The sequence below is a fragment of the Ammospiza caudacuta genome, chromosome 15 (genome assembly GCF_027887145.1).
Source record: "Ammospiza caudacuta isolate bAmmCau1 chromosome 15, bAmmCau1.pri, whole genome shotgun sequence".
In the NCBI taxonomy this organism is placed as follows: Eukaryota; Metazoa; Chordata; class Aves; order Passeriformes; family Passerellidae; genus Ammospiza; species Ammospiza caudacuta.
In genome coordinates, this window is record NC_080607.1 from 12,129,707 (window position 1) to 12,153,035 (window position 23,329).

At 52.6% G+C, this 23,329-nt stretch overlaps 2 protein-coding genes across 2 annotated transcripts; one reads left to right on the plus strand and one right to left on the minus strand.

The window, feature by feature from the left end:
* The first annotated feature begins 1,089 nt into the window (after positions 1 to 1,089).
* Positions 1,090 to 7,601, plus strand: CDK5RAP1 (CDK5 regulatory subunit associated protein 1). Its single transcript, XM_058814728.1, has 13 exons — positions 1,090 to 1,330; positions 1,925 to 2,028; positions 2,491 to 2,525; positions 3,199 to 3,299; positions 3,431 to 3,641; positions 4,353 to 4,473; positions 4,753 to 4,983; positions 5,237 to 5,334; positions 5,445 to 5,500; positions 5,616 to 5,746; positions 6,614 to 6,763; positions 7,164 to 7,304; positions 7,428 to 7,601. Exons 1-13 carry the CDS (start codon positions 1,090 to 1,092, stop codon positions 7,506 to 7,508), a joined length of 1,701 nt encoding a protein of 566 aa, XP_058670711.1. The 3' UTR covers positions 7,509 to 7,601.
* A 7,021-nt stretch (positions 7,602 to 14,622) lies between these two features.
* On the minus strand, positions 14,623 to 22,377 carry LOC131564210 (BPI fold-containing family B member 4-like). The gene is made up of 12 exons (XM_058814546.1): positions 22,344 to 22,377; positions 20,597 to 20,716; positions 20,147 to 20,332; positions 19,340 to 19,694; positions 18,802 to 18,906; positions 18,212 to 18,358; positions 17,873 to 17,936; positions 17,189 to 17,249; positions 16,480 to 16,571; positions 16,353 to 16,395; positions 15,589 to 15,643; positions 14,623 to 15,423 (listed from the first exon to the last, which is right to left on the minus strand). Exons 1-11 carry the CDS (start codon positions 22,375 to 22,377, stop codon positions 15,612 to 15,614), a joined length of 1,239 nt encoding a protein of 412 aa, XP_058670529.1. The 3' UTR covers positions 14,623 to 15,423; positions 15,589 to 15,611.
* Between the last annotated feature and the right edge of the window lie 952 nt (positions 22,378 to 23,329).

The following is a 23,329-nucleotide window of genomic DNA, read 5'->3' on the forward strand; positions in this document are numbered from 1 at the left end:
GTGCTGCCATGAGCTGGGGGTCCCGTGCCCTGGGCCACCCCCTCCCCTCATCCCTCTGAGCAGCAATAAAGGCATTGGTGCTGGGGCTCTGCTCTTGGTGTCACTGTCTGCACCTTGGGCCACACAGAACCAGATGGGAGCTGGAGCTGGATCAGGGCCACTTTGTTGGGCTGTTTCCATGGCCATGGTGAGGCATCATGGTTCACCTGTGTCCCACTGTCCTTTGCCTTCACTCCAGCCTTGGGGCAGAGTGGTTGAAAAAAGCACAATGGCAAAGGCCCTGGGGGTGCTGTCAATAGTAGCTGAACATGAGCACCAGGTGGCCAAGAAAGTCAAGGACATCCTGGCCTGTATGAACATGGCCTGTAGCCAGGGGGCAGCCAGACCAAGGAAGGGATTGTCCCCCTGGCGTGGGTGAGGCCCACACCTCAAGTCCTTTTTCTAGTTCTGGGTTCCTCACTTCAAGAAGGACATGGAGGTGTTGGAGCATGTCTAGAGAAGGGCAATGGAGCTGGCGAAGGGGCTGGAGCATCCCAGGCTGAGGGAGCTGGGGAGCCTCAGCCTGGAAGAAGGGAGGCTCTGGGGGGACCTTCTCACCCTCACAACTCCCTGACAGGAGGGAGCAGCCATGCGGGGGGTCAGGCTCTGCTCCCAGGGAACACGGACAGGATAAGAGGACATGGTCTTAAGCAGCATCAGGGGACTTTTATGTGGGATATTAGGAAAGATTCCTTCACAGGAAGGGTCATTGAACCTTGGAATGGGCAGTCCAGGGAAGTGGTGGAGTCACCGTCCCTGGAGGTGTTTAAGGGAAGACTGGACATGGCACTCAACGCCCTGGTTTAGCTGAAATGGTGCTTCTGGGTCACAGGCTGAACTCGAGGACCTCGGAGTTCTTTTCCAGCCTAGTTCATTCTGTGATTCCCGCGGCGGCGCCTCCCAGCAGTGGGGCGGGCCCGGAATGGCGGCGGGGCGGAACGCGGCGCCGAGGGGCGGAGGCGGCGGCGGAGTCGCATTGTCGGCGCACGGCGGGGCCGGTCCTTCCCCAGCCGGTCGGTCCGTCCCCAAACCGCCCCCCCGGTCGCGGCCATGCTGCCCGGAGCCCGAGCGCTGCGGGCGGCGGGGCTGCTCCGCCCGTCCGGGGCCACTCCCCGCAGCGGGGCCGCCCGCAGGGCGCGCTGCGGGCCGGGACAGCGGCCGGCGTGGCGCGGCTTTGCGCTGCCCGCGGGGCCCGACCTGCGGCACTTCCTGAGGGCAGCTGCCGCGGGGCAGCCGGGACCGTCGCCAGAGCTGCCGCCTGAGCCGGGCTCTATCCCCGGTGCCCCGAAAGGTCTGTGGGTCTTCGGGGTCGGAGCTGTTGGGGTCAGCCGAACCCCCTGCTGTGGCCTCGCTGCCGGGTCAAGGGCAGCCGTAAGGCCGGTGCAGACAATGGTGCTTCCCAGTCGGAGCAGAGTGGGGAAAATGGGATGTTTGGTTGCTTTTGGGGACCTGAGGGGGTTTTGACGCTAGAAAGAGTTTAGTTCTTGGCTGCAAAGTCGTGTGTGTTCTACCACCACGGCGTTGGACAGAGAGCAGGTTGCTCTGGCGCCTGCCCGCAGTGTGTGCTGGGCTGTCAGTGGGGCTGTGGCACAGGTGGTGCCCTGGCGGGGATGGTGTTCACTGCCCCGAGTGTTGTATCTCGGTAAGGACACAGCTGCTGCTGCTGCTGCTCTGCAGTCACAGCCCAGCCCTGCCGTGTTGCAGAGCACACGAGTTTCCCAGAGCCTGCCCTTTTTTATCCCTTGTGGGCTGCAGGTGCAGGCAGCTTTTGTGCTGCTTCCCTGGCTCCAATGGTGGATTGAGGCTTGCTCCCGCAGAGCAGGGGCTAGGACAGGTTGTGGATGGGAGCTGAGCAGGCTCCTGTGTCACATGGCCTGTGTTGCAGTGTACCTGGAGACCTACGGCTGCCAGATGAATGTCAGCGACACCGAGATCGTCTGGGCCATCCTGCAGAAGAATGGCTATGCCAGGACAAAGGAGCTGAGTGAGGTAAGGCAGCACCTTGGCAGCTCTCCTGGAGCCCAGCCCTCACGCCCTGGCTGTGCCTGCAAGTCCCAGCTTTTCTCTGGAGTGCAACCCTGGGGGATGTTAGGAGGTTTGCAGTCTGAGTTCTGTGAAGTGAAGGAAGCTGCTTAACAAGTGTGCTAGAAAGCTGTGGGTTGTCTTTTTTCTTTAAACTACTGGGCTCTGTCTCAGTTGGAGAGGAATTGGACACAGCAGGATCCTCCTGTCTCCTCTTTGAGTTTACTTTTACCGTTTAGTGAAGACTCTGCTTGTCTTCTGTTTCTTTCGTGCAACTCTTTTTGTTGAAATCTTCTGTGTGCTCAGGTAGGTCTTTTTCCCTGAGTTAAGTGAGTTTTAGAGTCTACATCTTTAGGTTACCGGGGCAGGGCATGAGAACTTATTTTTTGGTTTTGATAGATTCTTCTCTTTTTGTTGCTTTTGATTTAGGCAGATGTGGTTCTTCTTGTCACCTGTTCCGTGAGGTAAGGAGATATTTGTCACTGGTTTGGGACACTTTTTAAGGAATTACCATTTGAAAACCAAGGCAATAAAGATGTTGCATGAGGAAAGGAGTATGCAGGTATAAAACTGGCTATTTAGTTGAGGGTAGGGCTGGCTGGTGCTATGATTTACAACATTCATTGTGCCATGAATTGCTTCTCTGGGTAGTGAGAAGTTCTTTGGTAGTGTAATCTCTGTGTATATGTCATGGGCAGTGAGAGACCTGCACAATTAATGATTTTATTTTAAAATATTCTGTCTTCTCTTGAAGCGACTCTCTAGTGCAGTGTCTGTACTTTAAAAATGTGAGAAATATGTTTATGGGCAACTTGATATAAAGGGAACTTTCCTTGTTTATTCTGAATGCAGAAGACCAAATGCTTATTGCAGGGTACTTTGTAGTGTGGCCAAGGCACTTTTTGTCCCCAAGAGCTTAGTCCTTAAAGTGTTTCTGCAGTGGAGATGCTCTCAGGCAAGCAAAGTGATAGCAGATAAGACAGAGCCAAGACATAATCCTCACACCACAAACGCACTCTCAGGTGCCATTAGATTCCCTGCTTTAGCTGAATTCTCCTGACAGAGCACTTGGGCCGCTCAGGCTGGGGCTCAGAGCAGGAGCAGCAGCTGCAGTAGCCCGTTGTGCTGGCTCCCCAGGGAGAAGGCAGAGCAGGCCATCTGGAACCGTCTGCAGCACCTTAAGGCACTGAAGGCCCGGCGGCCCCAGGCTCGAGCTCCGCTCCGCGTCGGGATCCTGGGTACGGCCGGGCTGCATGGCCTGAGTCCCGCTGGCAGCAGCCCCCCTGGCCCGGGGTGAAAGCAGCTGGAAGGGCTGCAGGGCAGTAACAGAGAGCACTGCCTCATGAGCAGCCTTCTCCTTTGGTGGCAGGATGCATGGCTGAGAGGCTTAAGGAGGAGATTCTGCTCAGGGAGAAGCTGGTCGATGTCGTGGCAGGCCCTGATGCTTACCGTGATCTTCCCCGGCTGCTGGCAGTGGCAGAGTCTGGCCAGCAAGCTGCCAACGTCCTGCTGTCCCTGGATGAGACCTATGCTGACATTCTGCCTGTCCAGACTAGTGCAGGTGGCACAACAGCATTTGTGTGAGTACTTTTTCCCAGTGCTTGTTTCGTGGCTCTGGTTTGGAAATCTGTGCAGAGTAGATGTGTCAGTGACAGCAGCTGCCCAGGAGATGCAGTGCCTGGCTGCACTGAGTGTGTGTGTGTTTGTGTTTGTTTTTGCTGTTGCTTTGCTGTGTGACTGAGCCCTGGAGAGCATGCCCTGAGCTCTGGCTGTTGTGGACTTCTCTTTCTGTCCTTTGGGAATGCTGACACTCAGCCTGATGCTGCATTGAGTGATTTCTGTGCCACTGTCTCTTCCTGAAGTCCATGCTTCTCTCATCCCCTTCCTTCTGTGGTCCCCTGCCCCAGGTTCTGCTATTCCTTCTTCTAATGCTCCACTCATTGTAACTTCTGATTGTTTAGTTTTGGTGATAACATTGTCAGACATGAAATCAGACTCTGCTCAGTGTGGCTGTAGTGTGTGGAAGGACAGTGTCATTCTGCAAGAGTGGGATGTAGAAAGATCTTTGATCACTGCCAGGCTGCAGTGGCAGTCTGTGCCTCATTAGCTCTCCAGCTTTCTTGAAAATGTGCATGAAAAATCAGGAGGCATTAGCTCAGGGCAAGCTGAATCCAGTGTGGATGGTGTGTGTGTGGAGCTGGCTGCAGGCAGCAGTTCTGGGCTCATCCTGGGCAGGATGCAGTGTGGATGGTTCTGCAGGAGGGAGGTGACCTGTGCTTTCCTCTGGGCAGGTCCATCATGCGGGGCTGTGACAACATGTGCAGTTACTGCATCGTGCCCTTCACCCGAGGCCGGGAAAGGAGCCGCCCCATCGCCTCCATCCTGCAGGAAGTGAGGATGCTCTCGGATCAGGTGAGGCAGAGCCTCCTCCCACCTGTCCCAAGCCTGTGGGAGGAAGGGTGGTTCTTGGTAACAATGTTTTCTGTGGTACTTGTAACCTGTGCCTTTATCTGCAGAAATGAGGTTGTGGTGGGGCTCCACCACTGGCTTTTGGAGTCCCCTTGTAATAGTCCATGACAGACAGGCATGGGAGGGCTTCAGTCAGAAACTCCTTGCAGTAAAACCATGGCTACCCTTGCAGCTCAGCCATCCTGTCCAGGTTATATTTCTTCCTCTCTGTATATTTTGTAGGGAGTGAAAGAAGTGACGCTCTTGGGTCAGAATGTGAACAGCTTTCGAGACCTGTCTGAGGTGCAGTTTCAGTCAGTGGCTGCCCCAGCCCTCAGCCGTGGCTTTAGCACAGTGTACAAAGCCAAAGCAGGAGGTTTGCGCTTCTCACACCTGCTGGACCAGGTCTCTAGGATTGATCCAGAAATGAGGATCCGTTTCACCTCTCCACACCCCAAGGATTTTCCCGATGAGGCAAGTGTAAAATAAACACCTTGGCTTTTGCTTGCAGGCAGCAAGGCAGCTCTGAAATGTGAGGTATGGGCTGTGCTGCCTTCCCAAACAAAGAGATTGTGGGTTCCCAAACTGGGAACAGCAGCTCCTGGGAGTTGGATGTTGGGGCTAAAGCTGGCAGGTTTGCAGTTTGCTGGCTTTTAACCAGGGAGTACTCTTCCCTTGGCACCCAGGTACAGTTAAGCTGTCTGAGACATCTGATCACTTACCACAGGTCCTGCAGCTCATCCAGGAGCGACACAACATCTGCAAACAGCTGCACCTCCCAGCCCAGAGTGGGAGCACCCGAGTCCTGGAGGCCATGCGGCGAGGGTGGGTCACCCATGAGGAGCCCTGTGTCCTGCCCTTTGATTTGCCTGCTGGTTTCTCCTCACTGATGTCGTGGGTTTCCATTTAGTAAATCCATGTGCTGTTCATTGCAGATACACAAGAGAAGCATATTTAGAGCTCGTGCACCACGTGCGTGACTCTATTCCAGGTACGTGTTCCTTTGGCTTGGTCTGAACTTGGCATGGCTGCATCTCACTGTCCTTTCCCAAGTGCAGCAGTCCTGTCTTCCATGAGGGAAGTGTACAGCTGTATGTGTCTTACAGGAGTGAGCCTGAGCAGTGATTTCATCGCTGGGTTCTGTGGAGAGACAGAGGAGGATCACCTGCAGACGGTGTCCTTGCTGCAGGAAGTCCGCTACAATGTTGGCTTCCTGTTTGCCTACAGCATGAGACAGGTGAGTGCAGGCACTGGTGGAGAAGGCTGTTATCTCTGGCTGTGTCCCCTAAACTCCTCAGTGCTATTTCTCACAATAACATATTTTTTTAAAAGCTGATGAAAATCATACCCAAAGACTTGTATGCTGGTAGATGTTGTTTGTCCCGGGTAGCACTTGTAGGGTATGTGGTTCTGCAAGGGCTATTTTGCCTGGGAGGCTTCCAGCTTCTCTGTAGGAGTGTCAGGGTTGGTAACTGCTCAATGACCTGGCTCTGAAGATGCTCCAGGGTCATTGCAGGGAAGCAACTGTATCAGCAGAGGCTGCAAATACATTATTTGCTGATGAAGAATGTGCTGATGGTGCTGGGCTGGAGCCCAGCTATGAGGGTCTGTCAGTCAAGTCTGGAGAGAAGTGGTGAATTTTTGAGAAGGTATTTCCATGAGAAGAGTGGGTAGTTGGTAAGTCTCCATTAGAATGCTCTCCAGAGTGTATGATACTGCTGGGGAAGAGGACAGAAGGTTGGGAAACTTAAGGAAGCAAAGGGATTTAGATCACCATTCAGTACATAGACTGGAAGTAGTAGAATCTGTTGCCTGTCTATGGACAGACAGGCACAGGCACATCCCACACAGGAGCTGCAAAACTCTTTCACAGCCACTGATACTCAGTGCCCTGCATCAGACCCTCTGCCTAAAAGGTGGAGAAGAAAGATGTGAGGAGCGTGAGGGCAGGGCTGGCACTGGAATAGTTCCTTTGTGATACAAACTGAAATGCTGTTGGAATGTGGGAAGCTGTTGCTGGAGGAGCAGTGGGGCTGGATGGGGTCAGCCAAGGCTCTGGGCTCAGGCTGGGTGCTGAGGGGCTGCTCTGGCTCTGTGTGTGCAGAAGACACGGGCACATCACCGGCTGCAGGACAATGTCCCCGCAGATGTGAAGAAGCGGCGGCTGGAGCAGCTCATTGCCACCTTCAGGGAGGAGGCTGCGAGGGCCAACACAGCACTGGTGGGACAGGCCCAGCTGGTGCTGGTGGAAGGGGTGAGTGGGCCTGGAATGGAATTGTCCTCCTCCTTTCTTGCTGGATCTGAGGCTGTGCACAGCAGTCACCACTTCTGCCTTCCCTTCTCACTTTCCCCTTGTAATCCCAGGACTCCCAAGACCGTTTCTTCACACTTAAACAGACAGCCTGACTTTGCCAGAGCACTGAGCTGAGCGCAGGGAATGGGATCAGTTAGGGATGCATCTCTGGCCAAGCACAGAATTTGTGCTTTGGTGTGTGAGTGTCACCCAGCAGCTCTGGACACAGTGATCTGTTCCAGGGCTTGGTTAATGTAGGTTTAATACCATCAATAGTGCTCAATTAATTCCTCAGGCAATAAAGCCCAGCAGTGAATCAGAGCAATTGCCATGCAGGTAATGTTCCCTGTCCTCTTTCCAGCCCAGCAAACGCTCTGCCTCGGAGCTGTGTGGGAGGAACGATGGCAACATCAAGGTGATCTTCCCCGACGCCGAGCTGGAGGATGCTGCTGAGCCCGGGGCTCCAGGCAGGGCCCAGCCCGGGGACTATGTGATGGTGAAGGTGACCTACCTGCAGTGCTCAATTCCTTGCTCAGTGCTGTTCTCTAGGGCAGCTGCTGCCAGAAGAGCCTAAAATTAGAATGGATCCTCCCCAGTGCCTGAAGGCCTGTGCTGTTTCTTTCAGGTAACCTCTGCCAGCTCGCAGACCCTGCGGGGAGTTCCGCTCTATCGGACCACCCTGTCCCGTGCTGCTGCTTCTCACTGAGGGATCCCTGCTGCCCCTGGGTGGAAGCAGCACATGTTCTCCATGAAGAAACAAGGAACTGTGGTCAGGTGGAGAGATATGGTAGAACCAGGAAGATATATATGTATATTAAAATTTATTTATGGAATAATAAAATACATATATATTTTTGCTTTGGTGCCAAGTTATCTGTCATAGTGTGTGCAGGTTCAAAGGGATAGAAGCTGTGTGTGGACTTGCAAAATCCAAGTACTGTGAGATTGTGTATTTTGACTTGCCCTGACGCTTGTCCCACCCTCAGAGTGCTGCAGGTCTGTCCTCTGACTGTGATCACGTCCTCTGGCACAGCCCAGCCTGAGATGGATGTGCAGAGCAGTTCCTTCCTACAAGCTCAGCTGAATTTAGGAGCTGCAAAAGCTGGTAGTACCTACAAAACATAGCCCCAGTAGCTGCTGGAGAGGGACAGGAGTACTGTCAAAGGGTAGAAAGGCCTGAAGTAACAGAAGATTAATTAATTCTTTCAAAATATTGGCAAGATGCTTGGAAAGGGGATGCAAGAACCCACACCACACTTGTGTGTTGGAATGTGGCACTGGACTGTGGAATGAAAAATGGTGTTTAACGTGCTCCAGTGAATCTGTTGTGTCTGGGGCTGAAGGAATGCAGCCTTGCCCTGGTACTGGGGAGGATTGGATCTTGTCTGGAGAAGATTTCCTTGTTTCCAGGCCTGGCGAATGCGTGGGAAGAGATGGCTGCTTAAAACATGGGGTGCAGTTTTGTAATCCAAACATCTATGGATGTCCTTCCCTTTGCTTACCAAGAGAAGTGGTTGTACTGATTTAAATGGCCAGTAAGTTCTTCAAATGCATCTGACAGTTCCTTGTTTTCATCAGCCTGCAGCTGACCCTGGCTGCGCAATGTCACATTCCAGCCTGCTCTGTGAAATTCAAACAAGGACCTGTGACCTGCACTTGTGAGTAAACTGAGATGTGAGAAAGGATCACCCCTTTTCATACAGATAATCATGTCATTAAAATAAATCCTTGTAAAAGGCTCAAGCCAGTGGCCAGTTTTGAAGGAACAGCTGGTAGCAGGGCAGTCACAACATGAATTTGCAGAATTTTAAAATAAACGTGAAAAGGTTTTGCTCGAAAGCCACCTCTCCTGCTCAGCTCTTTCTGGGCTATAATTGTTTCTCTTTGAAAACAGCATGGTTCACTGAATATTCATTAGGCTTCAAGAAACAAATACATTTTGTTTATTATCAGAGCTGAGTCCCTTCTCAGGAAGTGAATCTGCACAGACAGCACTGTCTGTGTGGGCTCTGAGGGACTGACAGGCACACAGGGCTGCTCTGCCCTCCTGCTTCCACATGGGAATGTGTATTTGGCCCAAGTTCACAAACCAGGGCCTGAACCTGTGTTGTGAGTGAGGATGAGCCTGTGGTCCAGGGGGGTTTCAGGAAGAGGCAGCAGTTTGGTTGAAATCCCAAAGGCAGCAGCAGCATGTATAAGCAAACAGCCCTCAGAGGTGATGGGCAATGAGGCCAAGATGCTTGGCTCATCAAGCCCACTGATCAGTAGCCAAATTTAACTGCCCTATGGCAAATCTTTCAGCTCATAATTCCCAGGCATTTTGGGATTAGGGCCCAAGCCAGCACTCTGGAAAAAGGGCTGACACCCACCTTTCCCTGCTCATTTTGACCTCCCCAGGAGCATCTATTCCAAGTGGAAAATACAGACCACAGTGTGCCCTCCCCCCTCCATCCTGCTTTGAGGCCAGCTGTGGCCCTTTTACAATCATTATTTTAAGAGTGGGAGACTAATGAGGAGGAGAGCTGGGTTTTACATTTTGATGAGGAGGTGATGATAATGCTCACTGCACGGGCTCCCTGGGGAGCCGTAGCACTCACCATTTGCTTCGCCTCCTTAGTTTTTATAGGTCTCAGGAATGAAGACCGAGGTTCTAAGGCAGCAAAGCATCCATTAGGAAGTGCTTACGGTGACCTTGGAGGCTGAGTCAGTCCTTTGGCACGGCGTGGAAGAAGGAATGTGTTGTTTTTCTTGAGGCCTGGAGGTGGGATGCAGGTTCTGTGTCACTTGTAAGGTTTGCTGCCTAAATCCAGCTATTGGAAAAGCTGGACACCTACCTCGTTTGTGCTCTTGCACGTTTCTGTTCCCACCCTGAGCAGGGATGAGAGCCCTGAACCCTCCCAGACCTCCCATCTCCCTGATATACACCTGTGCCTTCTGCAGGTCAAAGCTGTGCCCTTGCAGTCAGTCCTGCCCATGGGCAAACACCTCAGGAGGCTTTTGGCAGATCAGGTTTCCCAGTGCAGACCTGAAGTGCGGGGATGACATTTACTTTCCTCCAGCAGCCGTGCCCTGAGGGTGTCTCCTGACACCGGAATTTCGTAAATCACAGCCTGAGCTTTCCTCTCTGCTGGCAGGGTGTGGGTGAGGCTGGACATCACCCGCACACACAAATAGCTTCACCTGGCAGAAAGGTCGCTGGCAGGGAGAACAAGAGCCTGTTTGTTCCCCTGGCCCCCATCAGAGAACAAACTTGTTTGTCCTCAGGTCTTGGCTGTGCTCGGGGAGTGGAGGGACCGAGAGCAGCAGGTGCTCACAGCCCCTGTTCCCTGCTCAGCACTGGCTTTTACTGGTTTAAGGACAGCCTCAAAATTGATCCCCATCACTGCCTACACTCTCCTGCCCAAATTTGCTCCCTTCTCCAAACTTTTGAAGCAGCTTGGGCAGAGCAGTCAGGCTTTTCCCAGTGCCAGAGCTGGCCACGGTGTATCATGTCCTCCCCCAGAACGCCTCGAACTCTGCAGTCTGTGTTCCCTCTGCATGTCCTGGTGCTGGTGGAGGGAAGGATGGATGTTTTCCCTGATGTAAGCCTGTAAGCACAGTTTGCTTTAGGTCAGCTGGAGCTTGCTCTGCTGAGGGGGTGGCAGGTGACAAGGCATTGCCTCTGAGTGATGCCAGCAGCCTGCCAGGCTGTGCCAGGGGAAATGCTTTCCTCCTCTTTCCTTGTGGCTTTTCACTTCAGCAGACAGGCTCCATGTGCCTGCCAGCCCATTCCCCCAGGCCTCCTCCTCCTCCCTGCTCTGGGACTGCTGTGGGCTGGGGGTTCAGGGAGTTTTCCTTCAGCAGTTTTTCATCACCATTTCTGAAGCCAGCTCTTTGCACAGAGCTTTGGGATTTAATGCAACCTAAAGAGCTTTCAAAACTGTTTTCCACTTCTAATAACAGTTCTACAGTTCACTCCTTTCTGAAACTGGCAGTGGTTGGGTTCTGGCAGGGCAGGCACAGCTGTTCCTGCAGGCTCCTCTGCAGTTGATGGTGAACTCTGTGCTGTGCTGGAAATGCAATGAGCTCTCCATTGCCATTGCTTGGTGCACCCCAGACCAGCCCCAAGCTGCTCTGCAGCCCCCCCAGGTTGGCATTGTGTGTCCCCAGCCTCCCTCCATGTCTGTGTGCCTCCCTGGAGCACTCCTGGGCTGTGACCTGCATGACAATGACAGAGGTGGTGAGTGGCAGCTCCGAGCCATGGGGTTTGTGAATTCAGAGGGTATCTCAGTCTGTCACAGGCACTGCTGCTCTCTGGGGCCCAGCAGTCCTGCAGCTTTCCCTCCTCCCTTGTGAGCAATTTATTTCCTTTGCTGACAGACAACTATTGACTTCTCATTCTCCTGAAGATGAGATGTCTTGTCTCATCAGGTTTAAATTAGTTTTATCTTTAGCCTTTCCTATTAATAAGCTCTCATTGCAGTGTCATTACTTGATATCTATTTTCTGATGTTTTTCATTAATGGCTCTATATCTTCCAGATATTTTTTTCAAGTGTTTTTCCCCTGCTGCTGAGTTATTTAACAGTCAGACACAGATCAGAGACATGAAGATGGTCTGATGCTGGTCAGGGACAGCGTGGAATGGCCCAGCACCACTCAGTGTGCAGGGCAGGGCACTGGGGCTGTGGTGGGGCAGCAGTGGGGCAGCACTGGGCTGTCAGGGGTGGTCATGCATTCCCTCCCTGTCTCTCTGCATCCCTCTGATCCCAGCCTGAGCTCTGACACGTCTGGGGCTCTCAGGAGCACGAGTCAATAGAGTAATTAAAATGCCTCCAGTGAGGCGAAGGTGCTGCAATTCCTTTGGACAGCTGTATCTGTGAAAAGCAGAGGGCTGCTTTCTGTGCTTTGTGTGCCTGGCAGGGGCTCTTCCCCTTCAGCAGAACTTCCACCAGGAAATGTGAAAGGGAATTATTTCACATTATTTCAAGGGGTCCCTGCCCAGGGTCCCTGTTCCTGCTGGGTCCAAGCCACCTTCCCCAGCAGCCAGTGTGGGGCAGCTGCCCCTGCCACCAGGAACGTGGGGCTGGAGTGCTGCCAGCCTGGGGACAGGCAGGGTGGCCAGCCTGGGACAGGCAGGGCTGTCAGCACAAGGACAAGGCTTGAGGCTTTCTCATTATGGCTCCAAGGGTGTCAAAAGCAAGGTCCATCAGTGTTGAAAACACCCAAATCTCAACCTTGCTGCCTTACATTGACTTCTTGCATTGAGGAGGAGGAGAAGGTGTCTGATTCCTGGAGAGCAACCCCAGGGATGACAACAGCCTGATGCACAGTGGCATGTCTAATGGAGCTGTCAGGGTGCTCAGGGACACTGCTGGGGGTGTGTTTGCCACTCACAGAGCGAGGTCATTGTGGGATCCGTCACCCACCCTGGCTGTGGATCCCATGTAGGAATTACAGAGTGGCTGCAGGATGGGCAATCTGCAGCAGTGCCTCCAGCAGAGGGTCTGAGAGTGATTAATATTCAGCACACTGCTGTGAAAATGAACAGCCAGAAAGGATTGTCCTCCTCCCCTTCCTGCATCCATGAGGACAGTGATGGGAACAGAAATGAGATTCACTGATTATGGGGTTTTGAGACTAAACAAGTTGCTCTCTGGGTTATTTAGTGTCTTTTAATCTGTTCCTTCTCCTTTTCTTTTTTTTTTTTTTTTTTATGTCTTCTTTCTGTAATTTAACTACAGGAAGTTTAAAAAAGAATAGTAGGAGGCTTTGGTTGAAGCTATCAGAACCAAACAGGAGGCAATTCTACAACCAACTTTCCTTTAAAAATGGGAAACATTCTGACATTTCATTAAAGGGAAGATTCTTCCCACAGTTTCTTATCCAAACTCAATTTTGAAAAGCCCTTATAGTGTTGGTGGCAAAGCTTTCCCTATGCCATGCTCAGCAGCCAGTGCAGCAGTGGCAATGCTGACAGTACCCTGGGGTGCTCTGCACAGCACACAGGTGCCAGTGGGTGCAGAAGCCTGGGAGAGGCTCAGACCTGACTCCACAGGGCAACTCAGTAGGGTGAGAGGAACCTCAGGAGAAACCCCATCAGAGCCCTTGCAGCCAGAGCTGGCAAAGATCTGAGCTGTTCCAGAGCCACTTGTCCTGGCACACTGGGGCTAGGTGGTGCCAGCAGCAGGGACATGCCCCATGGCACTGTTTTTGTTAATATTGGTGGGTCAGAGCAGTGCAGGTGCTGCTGCTGTCCCCACAGGGCTCACAGTGGCCAGGGGCTGCCCACTCCTGCCTCGGTGACAGCAGAGGTGGGACACAGCCTGATGGCACTGTGCCACCAGGAGAGGTTTGGGCTTTGGCATTTTGGCTCTAGGGTTGCTGAGGAAATATTTACACCTTTTTTTGCAATCATTCACAGCAAGTGAGCCTTGGCACGTTCCTTCATCCTCCTCCTTCTGTTTCCTTAGGAACTGGAAACTGAAGGTGTCCAATGAGGCATTACAGATTCAATAGGTTGGGCCAAACGCTGCCACCCATCCTGTCCCCGTGTGACAGAGCTCTGCCACTGTCATCAAAGGGCACCTGGCATCTGCCCTTCATCTCTGTGCTCTGAGCACACACACAGATCATCAGAAGACCCATTCCCTGAGCCCCCAGGTGTGGGTGTTTCTGCAGCCAGGTGCTCTGGTGCAGCCCAGACGTGCCCAGTGCCCACATCTCATTGGCATTGTTACCTCTGCCATTAACTGGCCAGGCAGGGGTGGCATTGGCTGCTCAGGGTATGGTTTACTCACAGTGGTGAGGTAAAGGGACTGAAGGAGCAGCAGAAGAGGCTGGGCTGTGGTCCTGTGGCACTGGTGACACATCAGCCACACCATTACCCTGGGAAAAGAGCAGTGAGAACCTCCAGGGTTTTCAGAGGAACATTTTGCCTCTCAGAAGATGTGAGCAGGAGCCCTGGCCTTGGCAGTGTGGTACCAGGAGGATGCTGGCTGCAAACTCTCAGCTAACAGCACCAGGACTCCCCTGTTCCTGTTGGATGGGGCTCTGGGGCCCTGGGCAGGAGCAGAGGGACCCACGCTGGGCAGAGGCAGAGAAGGATGTGGGTGTTGCCCACCAGGAATGCCCAGCAGAGCCAATGTGGACACTTGGAAATGGTTGGTGGCACACAGTGCTGTGCCAGTGGATCTGGAGGCTGCAGGGCTTGGGCATCTGTCCCTGGCCCCCCCCACCATGCAGCCATTCAGCTCCAGGGCTGTGGCACAGCCAGCCTGGCATGAGGTTTGATGCCAGTGCAGCCAGGAGCAGGCTCCTGTGCCCAAGAGCTTGCTGGTACTGCCCCTGCCCTCCTTGGGGGTCCCAGCCCCAGCCTGGGGGGGAGCTGTCCCCCTGGAGCCCCAGGGATGTGTTTGCTCATGTCAAACAGCCCCAGCTCACTGGCAACAGGCACAAGCAGGAATACACACTAACAGAACCAGCAGCTCAGGGACAGGAGCAGAATAAACCTGCATAAACACAAATCAGGGGAATATTTATTTGCCACATTGGCCATGTTTCTGCAGCTACTTTAAGCTGTGAGAGTGGGGGTCTGGCAGCCTGGGCAGGGTTTGGGCTTCACTCAGGCTTGGCTCTGGAGCTGCAGCCCCTGTGGTTCCCCACCTTTCCAGCAGACTCACCTATTCAATATTCCTCACATGTGAGTTACTCCTGTAGCTGATGGGAGAGATAAATAACAAAACCCTTGCAAATGCAAAAATCCTTTGGCAGTTTGGAAAGGAACCAAGTCACGTGCTGAATGCAGATGAAGAAAAATCATTTTTATTGTAAGGAGTAACAGAAGGGTGTGAATCTGCCTCAAATCCACCTCACCCACAATGCAGCACGTCCAAATCCACTTGGAGATTACAAGGCAGGATAGCATTCACTCTGATCAGTTCAAAGCGTTGCTGTTTGGGAACAAATAGGCTGAGTGTGCGCCTGGATTAGGCTGGGGGCTTTTTTTGCCTCTTTTTAACAGTATGAAATCACTGGAAACAGCAAAAGTCCCTTTTGAATTTGTAAGCCAATCAAGAAGCAGAAGGAGAGCAAAGACAAAGAGTTTACAGCTCATTGAATTCGTCCCTGTTCTCTCTTCCTTTCTTAGAAGGATTTGGGCAGTTGGTGCAGTCTCATGAAATTCCTGAGGTGACCAAACTCTGCCTGACTGTCTGCATCCAGCACCTGGAATGTTCCCTCTGTGCTGAGCCATTACCTGGCCAAAACCCCAGCCCCTAGTGAAGCTGGGATGGGTGTGAAGGAAAACCAGGGGATCAAGGGCATCCCTTCATCAGTGAGTGCCATAACAAGTGGTTTGTGACCATTACAGCCAGGAGGGACAGCGTCATCAACATGGCTGATCACTGACACAGCTAATTATCAATATGGCTAATTACTGACTTATCATTATTGGCACAGAATATCATTGGCACAGATAACTCTAGGCTGGACAGAGACACCAAAATCTGAGAAGGCTGAAACGTAGAACAGAAGAAAGAGTCTTTTCCTGGTTGGGTTTCTCCATTTTCATGTCTATTCTCCACCTTCTAAGTCGTTTTCCTCCCTTCCCTCCTCCTCCTGGGGAATCGCCTGCAGGGGCACCTGGAGGGACACCAGACTGGAGATTTCAGGCAGCCCTGTGCTCCCCCTGCCACCTCCCACTCGAGGCAGCAGGGGCAGGGCTCTCCTCACCCAGCCCAGGTTCTGGCACCGGCACAGGTGGCAGCAGAGCTCTGAGCCAGGTCCCAGCGAGCCAATCCTCCTTACCCAGGGCTCTGCCAGTCCTGCAGCTACGGATTGATGCTGGGATTGACACCTGCAGCTGGGGGAGACACGCCCAGGTCAGTGCACTCCCTTCCCCAGGTGCCCAAAGCCTGACAGTCCCCAGTGTCCCCCAGCACAGGAACAGGCTCAGCAGTGCCTGCTGTACCAGGGGCCTGAGAGGCCCCAGCTTTATGGGCAGAGATGATTTAGTGCCCTCAGGAATACGGCTCTGGGGAAGCTGGGAATACTTCCAACTCTTCCTTCCCTTCCCTATATATTAACTTTCCATGCATATGAAGCTGAGAGCTCTTCCAATCACCTCTGCAAATATTAATTAATCCTCGCAGCATCCTGAGGACCATTATTCACTCTTATTAAGCAAATATTATTAAATCCTTTTATAAGAGGTGAAGTGACTTTTCCAGGGCTGTGCAGGGCACAAGTAGGAGCGCACAGACTTTCTCTTGCTACTGTATTCCAGACCTGGCACTGCACAGGAGCAAAGCTGCTCACATCTGAGCTGGGGGCCACCTCTGAGGGCCAGTGACCCCAACACCCCCAGCACTGCTGTGCCCTGTGAGGTGCAAGTGCTCTGTGGGGCTGTTTAGAGATGCACAGCATCTGGCAGCTCTGGCTGCACCCCAGAGCCATGAGAGCCCTCCCCACTCCTGGCCACTCCCCAGGACTGTGTCCCCCATTTCAGCTGCCCCGTTCTGGCTCACAGACACCCATGGGGATCCCCGTGGCAGCCCTGGGGCTGGACTTACTCTGAAGGAGCCAGTCGATGAAGGAGCTTGGGAATGGGGAATTCTGCAAAGAACAAGGGGGTGTTAGAGCACAGGAATGTGGAGGGAGGGCAGCAGTGTGGGGACATGGGATGGGACATGGCTCTACCTGCAGATCCAGCTCCACATAGTGCCCAGATGTCACTGGCAGTTTGGAGAAGGCAGAGTAGATTTTCCCCAGAAGCCCAAAGGAGATGACACCTGGGGAGAGGGAGAGGCTGTCAGGGCACTGAGAGCTGTCTGAGGGTCACTGAGCCTGCTGGAGCCCTGTGCCCACCCAGAGCACCTGGCAGAGCTGGGAGAGCACTGTCCTGCCCAGCAAGGAGGAAAAACTCCTTGTCCTTCCTATAGATCTCAAACTCCCTGGGGTTCAAAGGCTCCCATGAAAGCTGCTACCCTGGAGCTCTCAGGTGCAGATCCTGTCCCAAGGGAAATGCTGGGAAGAACAGGTCTGCAGCAATGGTGTGTGAGGTTTGACATGAACAGAGCTGGGGAGGGGAAGCCCTCTGGCTCTGTGGGGCTGCACCTGGGGGTCCTGGCATAGCCAACTCTTGGCAGCAGCTTGGATCTAGCCCTGGTTAGAAAAACACCTGTAAGAAGAGCAGGGCTGTGGTGTCTGGAAGTGGTGGTGAGCCAGGACTGTGCCACCCACAGCAGCTTTGCCAGCAGAGAAAAGCTGCTCCTGCTCCATGCAGAGAGCCCTGCTTGCACAGCTCCAGCTCTCCTGAGGACACCTGCTGCCCGTGGAGGTGGCCAGACACACAAACCCCCAGGGTCATCCTGAAACTTAATATAGGAAAGAAAATATAATGACTTACGGTTAAGGAATTGCAGATTAATGTTGATGATGCTGACCCACACGTTCACTAATGGGCAGAGCTGCAATGACAACAAGTGGCACAGTCTTGGTGAGAACACTGTGGGTGCAGCAGCACATTCCCCAGTACCACTTGAGTTCCACAGATTTAAATCAGGATGGGACAAACATCCTGATTTCATCCTAGAGCATGGCTCTCCCATGGAAAAAGAACTATATGATTTGCTCAGCACCCTTCTTAAAATGGCACAGGTTCTACTGAACAAGGTAAAAGATCCTCTAAAATGCCACTTTGCTCTAAACTGGGCTGTTGCTTCTTTTCAGTCCCACAGGGAACAGCTGAGTATAAATTACCCCATAACATCACATGATGAAATTGAAATTACTCTTAACAAATAAATTCTGACTGTGAGGAAGATCAGCAATTTTCTGTAACTCACTTATGGGCTGAAGGTATGTATCTGTGCATCACATATATATATATATATATATATATATATATGAAATGGATATTGTCCCTGCCAAGGGCAGGGGGATTGGAACTAATTAACCTTTGAGGTCCTTTCCAATCCAAACTGTTCTGTGATTCTGTGTGTGTGTAAATCTACCAGGCAGTTCTGGCAGGAGCACTGACTACAGCTGAAATTCTTTGCAACTTCACAGCAAAGAATATTCAGACACTCACCAGCGCAGGGACAAGGGACTTAAGAGACTTGTTCAGCAAGCTGCTCACCAGATTGGTGAGGAGGCTGGGGAGGGAAAAGACAGACAAAAATTACCAGGGAAGTTGTCAAAACCCAGGACTTGACATCAAGAAAAAACTGAGCTCCTCTTTAGAGGAGTCCCCTCCTCTTCTCTGACAAGAGATGCTGCAAGCCCAGAGCTCCCCCAGGCTTCAGCAGGTATTACAGATGCTCAGGTCTTTGTTATCTGAATCCCAAAATCTGCTTGTTAGGCTGTCAATCCGTGCCCAGATTTGAGACTGAAGTTCTGCCCCAGTGCCCCAACTGACCCCCACGCTCACCCCTTCCTCAGGCTGACGCTGAAGCCACCAAGGAGGTTGCTGCAATCCTTAAGCACCAGCTTAAGGTCACCAGGGGAGTCCTGGGTCAGGGCAATGTGTGATGTGATGTTTGCTTCTACTGAGGATCCACTCAGAAACTGAAAAATCCTGGAAAAGAGGAAGTGGTGTAGAAGGTTATGGAGGAAGTCAAAGCAGCACCAGAGACCAGTGCCTGGGGCAGAGCTGCAAGCAGAGCCTTGGCTGGGACAGTGCTTCTGTTTTGGGACTTCTCTCAGGCTCCTTCTCCTGTAGCAGATCACAGAACCATAGAATTATTCAGGCTGGAATTTCCCTCTAAGATCAAGAAGCCAATTATCAACCCAGCACCCCTGCCATGTTCACTAAACCATGTCCTCCAGAGCCATATCCACGTTTATTGAATGCTTCCACGGATGGTGAGCGTCTGTGGAGTGAGGACAGCTGGAAATGGTTCCAGGGAGAGTCAGCAGCACAGCTTTTCTCACCAGCCTGTTGCTCGGTGTTTGTCCAGCACTCAGGAGTGTCTCATCCTCCCCAGCATCCTCATGGCCTCACCCTCCAGCCTCACTCACCCTGGGAAGCGGAGCACCAGTTTCGAGTACAGGTTCAGCACAAGCTCAGTCCCACGAAGAACCTTCCATGACACTTGGGCGTTCTCGAGGTTCAGCACCTTCAGCCTGGGGGTTGACACCAAGGCAAACCCACCTTGAGATGGCAGGACCAGCAGGAGCAGATCCTACAGTCCCATCTCTTCCTGCTCATTGTTTGACCTGTGGATATTCCCAGGTAAAAGTGAGGGCGGGGAAGGACCAATTCCCACTCTGCAAACAGCCAATCTCAAAGCATGGTCAGGTTTCTCAAGGCCATGTCCTCCTGAGTCTCAGTCATCTCCACAGATAGAGATTGCCCCTCCTGCTGTGTTGCCCATGGCAGTGTCACATGACTCCCACAGGTAAGACTTTTCCCATTTCTGGTTGGAATTTCCCCTGTGGCAGATTCTCATGTGAGCTGTGAGCCTGGGACTGGTGGTTTGTATGAGAGGGAAGGTCTGATCCCCTGGATGTCATGGGCCACCCTGCAGTGAGCCCCACCATGGGGCTTCTGACTCACCAGGCGAAGCGTGTCATCTTCTGGGGGGCTTCACCACCCAGCAGTCCTCCTGCTTCACCCAGAAGACCATCGAGTCCAAGCAGACTTCCATTGCCTAGGAGACCTCCTTTTCCGAGAAGCCCCGTGCCAAGCAGACCTGTCTCTCCAAGAAGGCTGTTATTGCCAAGGAGGCCATTGCCAAGGAGACCATTGTTGAGGAGACCATTGCCAACTCCCTCTCCACCAAGGATTCCTGTGGCCAGTCCTTCTCCACCAAGGAGTCCTGTGCCGAGTCCTTCACCAAGGAGTCCTGCTCCGAGGCCTTTCCCACCAAGAATGCCTGTGCCAAGCAGCCCACTGCTGCCAGGCTGTCCTCCTGCAACAGACAGAACTTCCTTACTATCCTGTCCTTTACCACCCAGACACCCTCCTCAAAGCTGCTTTTACTGCTCTGCCTAGGGTTAGGGTTCTGAAAACCACAAAGCCCCCAGCTCCAGGCACACTGCAACTGCAAAAGCATCCTAAGGGGAACACAAAACTGCCACAACATGGCTGCCTCCATGGCTTTTTCCTTGGAACCAGCCTTAGCTTAAGGCACTGTTTGCTGCCTAGAGTTAGGGTTTCAGCTAGGGTTAGGGTTTTCAAACCACAAAGCCCCGAGCTCCAGGCACACTGCAGTTGTGAAAAGCATCCCAAGAGGAACACAAAACTACCACAACATGGCTTCCTCCACAGCTTTCTCCTTGGAACCAGCCTTAGATCAAGGCTGCTTCTACTGCTCTGCCTAGGGTTAGGGTCACAAACCCTCCCTTTGCCAAATTTTCTTACCTAGGAGGCCTGTGCCAAGGATTCCACCTCCACTGGGTTCAGTTCCTGCACCAATGGGAGCTCCACTTTCTGCTCCACTTGGACTTCCTTTGCCCAGGAGGCCTGTGCCAAGCAGCCCTCCTTCACCAAGGGCACCTGTGCCAAGCAACCCACTTTTTCCACCAATGAGACCAGTGCCAAGCAGACCTGCACCAAGAGAGTCCCAGTTACTGACTGGACTTCCACTCTTGGGAGGATTTCATTGACAGGGAAGGTTGGTTTGGCCACTTCACTTGAGTTGGTTTGCTCACAGGGAGCCCTGAGCACCCTTGAACAAATCTGTGTTCCTCACGGAGATGGGCCTGCCAGGAGGCAGCTCCGTGATGAGCAGAGGGATGTGCCATGAGCACAAAATGGCACAGGACTGTGCTGTGACTCTGCCCTGGAAACAAAGAACATCTCTGAACTCACCACCGGTGGGTTGTGCCGGGTTCAGCAGGTTGAGGAGGCCCTGGGAGGGGGACAGGAGGGCCCCGAGAAGGATGAGACACCAAAAGGATGGCATGTCCTGGCACAGCACCTGTGGGAAGACTAACATCAGCCCAAACACCAGTTTCACATGGGTATTGACAGCCTGGGCTCTGGTGCAGCTCTCCATCCCTCATGTACACCGCCCTGGGCTGGCGGGGAGATTCCACCTGGGCATACAGCCTCCAGACACCATGCCCTCCAACCCAGCCCTGACCTGCAGCCCTCTTTTCCCATTCTGGCTGTGAGGGAGCAGTGGAAGCCCAGAGCCATCGATGTCTCCATGCCTGGCCGTGCTCCCCCCATGCAGAGCTGGGTGCCTGACACTGCAGGGAAGTGAAAATGCCATTTTAAGAGAGGAAGAGGGATGGAGATGAGGGAGGAGGACCTTGTACTGAGAGAGACGGATGGCTTCCAACCACTCTGAAATGGCCCTGAAAGAGGAACACTCACAGGGGCACAGCCAAATAAAAAATGACGAGTGTCACAGCCGTGTCCTTCTGCCCGCTGTGAAGAGCACCCTGTGTTATTAAAGCTCAAAGCATGGCCAGAATCAGACTCGCTTTCCCGTGGGCAGGTTGTTTGTTTTTCTCATCTTGTTCCACTCAAGCTGTGAAAAGAGTCTGTTTTCCCTGTGTTTGATCTACCCCCAGCCAAAAGAAAGTACCTTCAAGGACCTTCTGTTCCTGCCCAAGCTGGGCTTCTCAGGGTGACAGTGCAGGCTGGGGAGTGTTTGTTTATGCATGGAAAGAAATGAGAAAATGTCTCTCTGCAGCACTGCCAGGGGTCCCAGCTCTAGGAGCATTTTCTTGGACAGCTCATGTCCTGAACAGACACCTCAGCTTGTCCCTTCTGAGAAAAACAATGTACAGGGTGCAGATTGCAGAGGTTCAGCACTGAGAAATAACATTATTTAGGTCAGACTGAACAACTTCTTTATCTCTTCCAGATACTTTAAAAAACCCCCTCTATGACAGTTCTCGGCACAATTAAATTAGACTTTAATTCACTCGACTGTCTTTTACATTTTCCCTTTGATCAGCACGTAATGATGCACAGCTCCTGTAGCTGTGATTATTGAACAGGGGAGAAGGAGAGAGGCTCGAGCAGCTTCTATTGAAAATCGTGTCAAATAAAATCAGTGGGATTTGTTGGAGGGGCTCTGAAAGACGTGTGCAGCATTGCAAAAGGGTGCCAGAATGGATGTCAGGGCTCTTAGAAGAGCTCTTAGAGAATACGTGACCATGCAGGCACCTATCTCTGCAGTTATTAACAATATCTGCCAGGGTGCTGCTCCTCGGTCATGCACATTTCAGTGAGCCAAGCATCTTGCACATGCAAAAGGCACGTCTGGCTTTGCAGATAAACACTTATTTTACACCAGCTGAGATGAGGTCTGGAGAGCTGAAAATTGCTCTGAATTCTGGTCACCAAGATCATGAAAAAACTCCCAGTCCTTTCTGCCAGCTTAGTCATTATCACAAACTTAACAACAACGGGAATAAACGTGGAATTTAACAAGCAAGAGCTCTGCTAGCTTTAAAAATTAATTTTCATAAATGATTAAATGCTGCTACAAAAATCAAAGGAAAGCATCATTAAAATTCCTGCATTTCAAGCTGAGTTATTCTGTGCTGTAGGTCGCCTGATGGAGCTGGCACGGTGGCCACGGTCCTTCAGTGCCACTTACCTGGACCCTTTGATGTCGAGGTGGAGCTGCCCATGGCCACGGCTGCTGGCAGCTGCTTTTATATACCCGAGCTGCAGGAATGAGGAAAGCCAAGGAAAGGATGGAGCAGGGACAGCTCCCTTTTGCTGACTGTGAAATGTGACCCCTGCAGCAGCCTGAGCACCACACCTTGCTGTGGCCAGCAGCATCACCCCTCACCCTGGCTGTGGTGCCCACCCTCTCTGGGGAGTGTCCCAGGGCTGGTTCAGGACAGCTCTACACCATCAAATTGAGCAGAATGAGTCCAAGGACAGTGAGAGGTGAGCAATTACCTCCCAATGAGCTCATTACGTACAGAAACCTCACAAATTGCAAAACAAATGAAGGAGAGCATGGCTTTGTGGTGCACCCTCTGCTCTGAGAAAACTGCCTGTGCCCCAGAGGCAAGCAGGAGCTGGCTGTGTGTCCAAGGAAGAGCTCCACAGTTTAAAGGAGGCTTGAGAGACACCAGATAAAAGAAAACAGGGAAATAAATGGAGGAGAAAGGAAAAGGAGCATCAAAGATGACAGGAAAATCTGATTTTGATGTTCCATGTGTGTTTCAGGGTGGATCTGGGCTGGACCAGGGCAGGACAGTCTCACAAGCAGTGATGCTGCAGCTGTCCCAGCTACTCCTTCTCACCCAGGAGCAATGGGTGCCTTTGGAGCCTTCAATTTGCAGAAGTTTCATGTGGTTCATGCAGAGTTCATGGGCATTGCTGAGTGTTTTCCCCCCTGGGCCCTAAGTGCTCGCAGGACGAAGCCCAGGGCAGGTGAGGGTGTGATGGGTGCCCAATATGACCAAGGTCCCCCAGAGCTTTGGGCCCGGGCCATGAAGAGTCTGACACATTTGGGTCTGACACAGCCTTTCCTGGCAGAGCTCTGCACCCCCTGAGCTGGGGGTGGACAGAGGGGGCTGCAGCCCTCCCCCCTGAGCCCAGGGCTGTCACCAGAGCTGGCCACCCCCA